The sequence below is a fragment of the Micromesistius poutassou genome (assembly GCF_964030765.1).
Source record: "Micromesistius poutassou genome assembly, chromosome: 16".
NCBI classification, from domain to species: domain Eukaryota; kingdom Metazoa; phylum Chordata; class Actinopteri; order Gadiformes; family Gadidae; genus Micromesistius; species Micromesistius poutassou.
The window spans coordinates 15,168,304-15,178,319 of NC_140286.1; the positions used below are offsets into that span (position 1 = coordinate 15,168,304).

At 53.5% G+C, this 10,016-nt stretch overlaps 1 protein-coding gene across 2 annotated transcripts in view; it reads left to right on the forward strand.

Moving 5' to 3' along the window:
• The window catches only part of LOC311361092 (polyamine-transporting ATPase 13A3-like), a 30,654-nt gene extending 21,848 nt beyond the window's left edge, over positions 1-8,806 (forward strand). Inside the window, exons 30-33 of one of the 2 annotated variants that reach the window (XM_084481277.1) lie at positions 117-205; positions 5,937-6,017; positions 6,351-6,449; positions 6,983-8,806. In XM_084481277.1, coding sequence (XP_084337403.1) covers positions 117-205; positions 5,937-6,017; positions 6,351-6,449; positions 6,983-7,165 — 452 coding nt within the window. In that variant the 3' untranslated portion in view covers positions 7,166-8,806. The remainder of the gene's footprint in view (positions 1-116; positions 206-5,936; positions 6,018-6,350; positions 6,450-6,982) is intronic. The other variant, XM_084481278.1, reaches the window with a different exon arrangement.
• The last annotated feature ends 1,210 nt before the right edge of the window (positions 8,807-10,016 follow it).

Below are 10,016 nucleotides of genomic sequence, written 5' to 3' on the forward strand. Positions count from 1 at the left end.
AACAGATTCAAAGTTTCAAATAAACAAATGACTGAAATTAAAGAAAGAAAAGAGAATAACTGTAAGCCATGCACCCAGGTTCCACTTATGTTCTCTGTTATGTTTTATTTCACAAGGGCAATTCATGCTGGCCTGCATCAGCCTGTACATCTTCCTCTTCCTCATCTTGCTGCACCCTATGCCTGCCATTGACAACTTCCTGGAGGTACACCCACTTACTAACACAGGTTAAAAAAGGAAGTTATTGTGAGGTAATCGGGAGGTTTATTGTGATACGGTGAATGAAAGCTGCTTATAGAGTGAGGTAAGGAACAACGTTGTTCTGTTGGACCAGCCAGAGAATGGGACTCCATGTCCTTGTCTCATCTAGTTCACTATTCAGCAGACACTCCCCTTCAGATAGACAACATTGGATGCCTAGGATGCCTGCAGGTTAGGCTGTGAACATGGGGGATTGAACCCAGTATATTTGAACTAGGAGTCAAAACAAAGACCAGTGCGCCCCCCTGCCTGGGATAGTGCAGAATGCTGTGTTGCTCCTGTGAGCTGTGCCTGTGGGTCTGCTATTCCCAGTAAAGCTACCTGTGTGTGTGTGTGTGTGTGTGTTGTGGCAGCCCGGTTCACGAATGGTACTCACACACACACGGAATGCACCACACTCAGATTCCAGGGTGAGCCGAAGCTGGCGTTTATTCGGCTCAATGGGTACAAGGCAATGCAAAGCAAATACTAGAACAACGGTGGTCTCCGTGAGACTCTCTGATATCTATTGGCTCTTTGCTGGTCCTTCTTGTTCCCCCCGGTGTGCGTCCATGCTTGTCTTTTATGCCGACTCTTCCCCCCTCCGGCCAGGTGCGTTGGCATCCCGGTGATTGCGCCGGGTGCCGACGCACGCTCTGCTGCCGACTGGTGGGTGAAGGCGGTATACCCCGTCGACCACTACCCCCCGGTTCCCCCGGGTGGGGAGCGGGTTGTCACATCCCTTCCCCGTTAGTTGAGGCCTCCGGTCCCCGGGAACCCAGCCCAGGCAGGCATCCCGGCGTGACAAGGCGTCGGCGTTCGCGTGTTCTCGGCCAGGTCGGTGGTCCACCTTGAAACGGAAGTCCTGGAGGGCCAGGAACCACCGCGTCACCCTGGCGTTGGAGTCCTTGGCGCCGGCCATCCACTTCAGCGGGGCGTGATCGGTGACCAAGGTGAACTCCCGACCTAGGAGGTAGTACCTGAGTTTCGATAGCGACCTTTTGATGGCCAGGGCCTCTTTCTCCACGGTCGAGTAATTCCTCTCATTGGGCAGGAGCTTCCGGCTGATATACGTGACAGGGTGCTCCTCTCCAGCCCGGACCTGGGATAGGACTCCCCCCAGCCCCACCTCCGAGGCGTCGGTGTGCACTATGAGGGGAGAAGTAAAGTCTGGGGTTATGAGCACCGGTTCGGAGCACAAGGCTCCCCGGAGCGACTCGAAGGCCTTCTCGGCCGCCTCCGTCCACCGGATCCGGTCTGGCAATGTCTTTCGGGTCAGGTCGTTCATAGGACTGGCCAGGGTGGCGAAACCGGGTATAAACCGCTGATAGTACCCGACCAGCCCTAAGAACGACTTTACCTGTTTTTTGGAGGTCGGTCGGGGCCAGTCCCTGATGGCAGCCACCTTGCTCTCCTGGGGCCTGACGTTTCCCCGACCCACCTGATAGCCCAGGTAGGCCGTCTCCTCCAACCCGAGGCGGCATTTGGCCGGATTGGCGGTGAGCCCCGCCTTCCGTAGCTCGCCCAGTACGGCCCTCAGCTGTCGGATGTGGACATCCCAGCTGTCGCTGTGGATGATGATGTCATCTATGTAGGCGGCGGCGTAGGCCCGGTGCGGCCGCAGGATCTGGTCCATCATGCGTTGAAAGGTCGCCGGGGCTCCATGGACTCCGAAGGGGAGAACGGTGTACTGGAACAGGCCCTCCGGGGTCGCGAACGCCGTCTTCTCCCAGGCGGACTTGGTCAAGGGTACCTGCCAATATCCCTTGGTCAAGTCCAGGGTGGTGAGATACCGGGCCGGTCCCAGTCGCTCGATCAGTTCGTCCACCCTTGGCATGGGATAGGCGTCGAAGTCGGACACCTCGTTCAGCCGTCGGAAGTCATTACAGAACCTGTAACTCCCGTCAGGTTTGGGCACGAGGACGACTGGACTGGACCAGGCGCTGCGGGACTCCTCGATGACGTGCAGCCGCAGCATCCGGGCCACCTCCTCCTGGATCGCCGCCCGTCTGGCCTCCGGGACTCTGTAGGGCGGGACTCTCACCTTTATTCCGGGCGCCGTCCGGATGTCGTGCTGGATCACCGTGGTCCGACCCGGGAGCTCGGAGAAGACGTCCTGGTGTTGCAGGACCAGGTCGGCGAGGTCTTGCTTCTGGGCCGGGCTGAGGTCCTCTCCTACCGGGACCACCGGAACTCCTCGTCGGGCCACCAACCCCAGGGGTGCCGGATCGGGCGGATCCCCTCTCGGATCCCCCCCCCTTCCACTGCTTCAAAATGTTCACATGGTATAGTTGGGTAGGCTTACGCCTCCCTGGTTGACGCACTCGGTAATTTACCTCTCCAACTTTCTCGACCACCTCGTATGGCCCCTGCCATTTGGCCAAGAACTTGCACTCCGCCGTCGGGACCAGGACCAGCACCAGATCCCCAGGCCGGAAGACGCGCAGCTGGGCTCCCCGATTGTAGACCCTCGCCTGGGCCTGCTGGGCACGCCCGAGATGTTCCCGGACGATGGGCCAGACCTGGGCCATACGATCCCTCACCTGTTCGACGTGTTCCACCGCGGTGCGGTGGGGTGACGGTTGACTCTCCCAGGTCTCCTTGGTGAGATCCAGGATTCCCCGAGGCCTCCTCCCGTACAGGAGCTCGAACGGAGAGAAACCCGTAGAAGCCTGGGGCACCTCCCGCACCGCGAACAGTACATGGGGCAACAGCTGGTCCCAGTTCTTCCCATCTGCGTCCATGGCCTTTTTCAGCATCTGTTTTAAGGTTTTATTAAACCGTTCCACCAGGCCGTCCGTCTGGGGGTGGTACACCGACGTCCGGAGCTGTTTGACCTGGAGAAGTCTGAGCAGTTCTTTTAGGACCCGAGACATAAAACACGACCCCTGGTCCGTCAGTACTTCCCGTGCTATCCCCACCCGGCTAAACAGAAGCATGAGCTCCCTCGCTACCGCCTTAGCGGTGGCCGCGCGCAGGGGCAGGGCTTCAGGGTACCGGGTTGCATAGTCTACCAGCACCAGGATGTACCGGTGTCCCCTGCTGGTCTTGGGAAGGGGGCCCACAATGTCCAGAGCTATCCTGTCGAACGGAGTCTCTATGATGGGCATGGGAATAAGTGGGTTCCTAGCCGAGGAGCGAGGAGCTACCCGCTGACACTCCGGGCACGTTTGGCAGTAACGTTCTACGTCCCTCTTCACCCCCGGCCAGTAAAATCTCGCCAAGACCCGATCCCGGGTTTTGTCCATGCCCAGGTGTGCTCCCAGGAGGTGCGTGTGGGCCATATACAGCACCTTGCTGACATACGTCCGAGGGACCACTAATTGCTCGGTCACCGCCCAGTCCTTTTCCACCACCCGGTATAGCAGAGCCCCCCTGGTGCTAAAATGTGGGTGTGGCAGGCAACTAACCGAGTCCCGGGTCTGTCCGTCGTGTGCGAGGACATGGCTCCAGGCGTGTTTGAGGGCGTCGTCCTGCAGCTGGGCGCTCGCGAACTGGCCCGGCCGAGTGGTTCCTACCCCCCCCTCCGGTAGGAAGTCCGAAAACTCGGTGAGAGGAGAACTCTCTGCTTCCTCGGGTGGGTCGTCCAGGTCTGGCGCCGTCAGGGTATCCGAGGTGCCGGGTCTGAGCCGCTGTGATCCAGAAGCGTGCCCTCCCGAGCGGGCTGGAGATCCCGGTGGCGAGGGTCCGTCCCCTTCGGGCCCAGGGTCCTCTGCCGATGACTCCTCCTGGGTCGCTGGTATCCGGATGGCCCCATACGCCGGCCGCCCCTTCCTCCTCGCTCGGCGAGCAGGCTCTCCCCTTACCCGATTTTCCCGCTCCGGATCCCAGAGTCTGTGGAAAATCGGGCAATCCCTCCCGATAAGAAGGGGTACCGGCAGGTGGGGTACGATCCCCGCCCGGGCTGTGAACACCCCGTAGGGGGTCCGTATGACCACATGGCATGACCCATAGGTCCGGGTATCCCCGTGTACACAGGCCACCTCCATAGGTTCCCCACCCTTCCCCCCCGCTAGTTCGGGACGAAGGAGGGTCACCACACTCCCCGTGTCCAGGAGGGCCTGTGTGTCCTGGGTCATAACCCGTGCTGGGATGGTCGGGGACCCAGCTACCCCCTGTGCCCAACAGGTGGCCAACATACAGGGCCGGTACGTACCCTCGTCCGCATAGGCCGATGGCATCGACACGTCTCTGTCCCCGGGACAGTCTCGTGCCAAATGCCCCGGCTGACCGCAGGCGTAGCATCGTCTCCCTTCTTGACCCTCCCGGGACACGATCGGCGGCTCCGGTGGTGGTGTCCGCGACGCCGTCAGGGGTCCCCTCCGGTCTCGTCGGTTCTCGGTCGGCCGCAGGCTGATCCGGGGACTGGCGCTGAGATGCTGGGCTACCTGCCAGTTCTCCAATTGCCGGACCAAGTCGTCTACCGTCTCGGGATGGTGGTGGGCCAGGATCCTCCGGGCGTCGGCCGGCAGCTGGCGAACGGTGTGATCTATGAGTACCCGATCCACCGGGCTGGGTCCCTCACCCGTGGTCAGCCACCTCCTTACTAGCCGACCATGCTGGGCGATCTGGGTCCGCACTGCACCGTGGATGTCGAACCGCCAGTCGTGAAACCGTTGGGCGCGGGCCGCGAGGTTGTGCCCGTAGTAGGCCAGTATGGCCTGCTTGAGCGCTGGATACTGCTCGGCGTCCTCGGGTGGTAGATCCTGGCTCGCCTGTTGCGCGGGACCGGTGAGGAAGGGCGAGATGATGTGGGCCCACTGTTCCGCCGGCCAGTTCTCCCTCCGGGCGGTCCTCTCAAATACCTCCAGGTACGCCTCGACATCGTCGTTCGGTCCGAGCTTGGTGAGCCGGCTGGTCGGAGCGGCTGGTCGGAGCGGCTGTCAGCGCGACCGTCGGCGCGGCTGTCGGCGCGTCGCGGACGGCATGCTGCGTGAGCCGGATCACCGCTTCGCGGAGCAGAGCGAGACTTTCCGCCGTCTCCCGCTGTAACGCGGCAGCCTGTGCCTGGAGCTGTTGTTGTCTCTGAACAACAGAGGGAGCGGCGGTGCCGTCGGGGTTCTGCATGATGGATCGAGTGGGTACGTTACCGTGTGAGGTAGTGGTGTCGGGTTGCCCGCATTCTCCACCATATGTGGCAGCCCGGTTCACCAATGGTACTCACACACACACGGAATGCACCACACTCAGATTCCAGGGTGAGCCGAAGCTGGCGTTTATTCGGCTCAATGGGTACAAGGCAATGCAAAGCAAATACTAGAACAACGGTGGTCTCCGTGAGACTCTCTGATATCTATTGGCTCTTTGCTGGTCCTTCTTGTTCCCCCCATGCTTGTCTTTTATGCCGACTCTTCCCCCCTCCGGCCAGGTGCGTTGCATCCCGGTGATTGCGCCGGGTGCCGACGCACGCTCTGCTGCCGACTGGTGGGTGAAGGCGGTATACCCCGTCGACCACTACCCCCCGGTTCCCCCGGGTGGGGAGCGGGTTGTCACAGTGTGTGTGTGTGTTTGTATTAAATGTTACCATCAAAGCACATAGATTAATGTGTGCATACTGTATATACATGAAAGTACCATAAGCTATGAGGAAAATGTCTAATGTGTGTGTGTGTGTGTGTGTGTGTGTGTGTGTGTGTGTGTGTGTGTGTGTGTGTGTGTGTGTGTCCTCTGACTCTGGCTCTCTCTCTGGTCCTCAGATCGTGTGTGTTCCTCAGGACTGGCGCGTGACGCTGGCCATGATTATCGTAGCGAACGCAGCCGTGTCCTTCGTCCTGGAGGTAGGATTCAATCCCATATTCTCCACCCAAGTTCTTTATATAGTGCTATCTCTGGTCAACAATCAACAATTTAGGAAATAATTATGCTTTTATCATGAACCTATCTCTTTCAAACTTCCCTCCCTTTCTTTGCTGGTGTTGTGTTTCTTTGCTGGTGTTGTGTTTCTTTGCTGGTGTTGTGTTTCTTTGCTGGTGTTGTGTTTCTTTGCTGGTGTTGTGTTTCTTTGCTGGTGTTGTGATTGGTTGAAGACGCAAAATCCTCCATATACAATCAGCTGCATTGTCTTGCTTCCTTAAAAAAAAAAAAAAAAACACATCTGAAACCACGCCTAGACCTTAGTGCTGGACATCTTCCTGTGGAGGCTGGTGTTCAGCCGGGACGCACAGGAAATCAGTCAGGCCTCCCGCTCCCCCCCCACAGCGCCCCCACAGGTTGGGATGACTCACTACACTCTCTGACACTGCTGTCCGCTCTCTCTTTTTAGACATTGAGAGGCAACTTGTTGCCCACTTTGAATCTTGTTCTACAATACAGTTAATAGTAAATTGTTTGTTTCATTTCAAGTTTGAATCAGCTTGATTTCATAATGATAAATCGGTCATTTTCAGGTCAATCAGAATATGGTTCTGATTGACCTGATCAAGTTGTATATTTTATTTCAACATATGCCAATCAACCATTAGATTTAACATCACTTTCCTCGTTCATTAAAATATAAATAATCTTGGTTGGCAAATTGTATGTCTGATTGGCCTTGTACATACAGCAGCCATTTTCTGAAGTCCCTACATTTAGCAGATACAATTACTATTTCTTTGCTACCATTGATCACTTTTAAGAGCCGATCCATGACTAGAACATTCTTCCATTCTACTGTTTTCTGGAAAGGAAATTACTCTCTCGACCACATGCTATGCGTTCCTTGCTCGCCCACTTCCTCTCCCTGTCTCAACACTTTTTACAGTTGGCCAACGACCGCTGGACCTCTGCCTTCCTATCCTGGCTCTTCTGCCGCAGACACAGGCCTCCCAAGGCTTGCTACATGCAACTGACGCTGGAGCTGCGGGATGATCCAACATGGCCGCCGACACCTTCAGCCATCACCTTCGCTAACCCCTCCCACCCCGACCTCTCGGTCCCCATGTGACCCCATTCGCTGGGGACTCATGGATAACACCTGTCCATCATTTGAACCATGTGTCACCCCTTTTTGTAGATTTTGTCCAGTTTCAAACCAATGTTTACCCTCGCTGGCTAATTGACCAACCACAGACTTTAGCCTAGTGCCTTCACATCAAAAGCCAAGCAAATTTCCTACTCACGCGATCCTCAAACTTTGTTGCGTGAGTGCTTCAGCATCTACGAAATTTGCGCCAAAGTTCAAATATTCCAACCGCAGTGAACACGTGAATGAGGCAAATTTGCATTCTTCGCCCGAGTATAATTGTCATGAAGACGAAAAAGAATTCATGTCTCTTTGCATTGACTTTGTATGAATATGCTTGGCTTTTGGTGTGAACATTCCTTAATACAATACTTGAATGAAGAACATGAATGTGACTATGCAGAGGACTCTGTTTACTCTTTAATCTAGCTAGCAAGCAAGGCCACACCAACATCCAAACGGAGCCGTCCATGTGGTACAGAGGTCCAGTATGAGAACATGTGTCTGTGGGGGTGTGTGGTAGGTGTGTGTGTGTGTGTGTGTGTGTGTGTGTGTGTGTGAGAGTTAAATAGACTATTAATGTGAACAAATGTGTTGAACTAAAACTACTGACCCTTTGATTAGCTGTTTTTTCTGAATGACTTAGTAGTCTGCAGCAGGATAAGGTCCAAACACACTGGGCTGTGCAGAATGAATGCACACCCAGAATACATTTCATAATCATTTGCAACAAAATATGTTATTTTATGTAGCCTTTGGAACAAAGGCCTTGCTCTTAATCTGTGAATAACCTTAATGTCTAAGACTTGTGGAGAGTTACAGGTAGCATATCTCAGTGCTCCTTCCCCTCTCCATACAAGGAAGACACAATCTTTAACAATAATTCAGATAATAATCAATAGTATTTTTATAACACCTTGAGATTGTCCCTGACAATGAAACAGGCTGTATAAATAAACAATATTATAATAATGATTATTGTTATTGAAGGGCTCCTATTTTAAGACCTGGTGTGATTTTGATTTACCATTCCAATCCATTCAAAGAAAGAAAGAAAAACAAAGAAATCAAACCTCTAGTGACATCCCACGGGGGAGTGTCCACCCAGTACCATGAATAAATCAACCAACCAACCCGATCGGGGTCTACCAACCATCCCTGATCTGGACTGGACCAACTGGTAGGCTGATTGATCCATCACACTTTTGGTTAAATAGGAGCCTTTGAAAACCTAGGGTTGATGTTTACTTAGAACCTGACCCATGTTGTCGTGGTCTATTTTTCTATTTGACATGATTGTTAAAAAGAAAAAAAAAAAAAAGAAATAATTTCTATCTTTTCTTGAATATGCATTTTATATGAAGTGATGGAGAGCAGTCTGATTGTACTACTTCCCATGGAAGAATGTGTGTGTGATGTTGAGAGAGAGTGAGGTAAAGTGTGTGTGCATTTGTGAAAGAATGATCCATCTGGATAAGATGCAAATTTAGACAATAACACACAATACAGATTTTGTAGTTATATTCTTGAAAAAAAACCTCATTTTTAAATGTATTGACTTTTTTTAATACAATTTAATACAATTTACACTGTGGCTGAATGCTGTTTTAATTAAAGAAGCTGATTATCGCAAAGAACAGATTCATCTGTGTGTCAGATTTTCTAATCCGTGAGAAGGCATTCAGATCAGCTTCTCTTCCTACATGAGTTTTATGGAAGACACACAGACATGACGTCAGTGATTCCTCATCGCCATTTACCATCCATCAATGCTACACAAAAAAACGTGTGGCAAAAATGTGGTGATCACATCAACGCAAGTCTCCCATAGCACATGTCCCCATATAATAAATGTGTATATTAAGCCACCCTTGCCCACTCCATGGGGGGGCTGACCTTGGCCGCACTTGTTCAGCCACGTCTCCCTGATCAGTTATGGGCTCCGCGCTGGCTGGCATATGGGCGCTTAAAGCCACAAGAGTGGAGGAGAAAGAGGGGTATCATTTCATGTGGAGATCAGGGACTATAAGGCCCAGTGAATGGGTGGATTTAGAGGTGGGGGGCATGGGGGGGGGGGCTTTGAATTAGGGGGGGAAAGGGGGTCCGAACTCCTAAGCAGCACCAGTGAAAGGGATCTCCCACAAATCTGGGAAGAGGCTTGTTTGGGAAAATTCATGATGAGGAAGAGGAGGCGTCATGAATTGAATTCATGTGCTCATGTCTTCCTACTCTCTCTCCGCGGATCATCTTTTGGGTAAACACGCAGCAGTAGCAGCAGATCGTACACAAGACCCGGGCGTGTTTGCTATGTAGTCTGCAGGATAGTGTTGCCCCCTGGACAAAGCGATATGGGGGCTTGTGTGTGCTGTGCTGTATTGCTTTGGAGCAGCCGTGCAACAGATGGGCCGCTTCTGAGGGGGACGTGAAGAGGCCAAAGCACACAGCCTTTATTTCTCACAGTGAGCCGCGCAGCCACAAGGCCTTTTCTCAAGCTTGTGATCAGACTGCCTGCATTTCAAACATCGCTCCCCCAACTCACTCTCCCTCCCTGTTTTTTTTTTTCCTCATACTTCGATACGTTTTTGTTAGAGTGGTATTTTCAATATTTGTGTATGTGTACATGTTCTGTTTGCTTTGCCTTAGCTTATGACTAAGACCCTGCTAAGCCTTGAGGTCCTGCTCCCACACACAGGGAGACAGAGCAGGGTTTAAGTGTGAGATATTACAAGAACCGGCTCACTCCCAGCTGCTCTGTAACAAACAGGGGGGTGGGGGGGGGATGCACGGTCCGCAGCCTGACCTGTAGGCATCCCGGTCAAGAGGCCTACCTGCT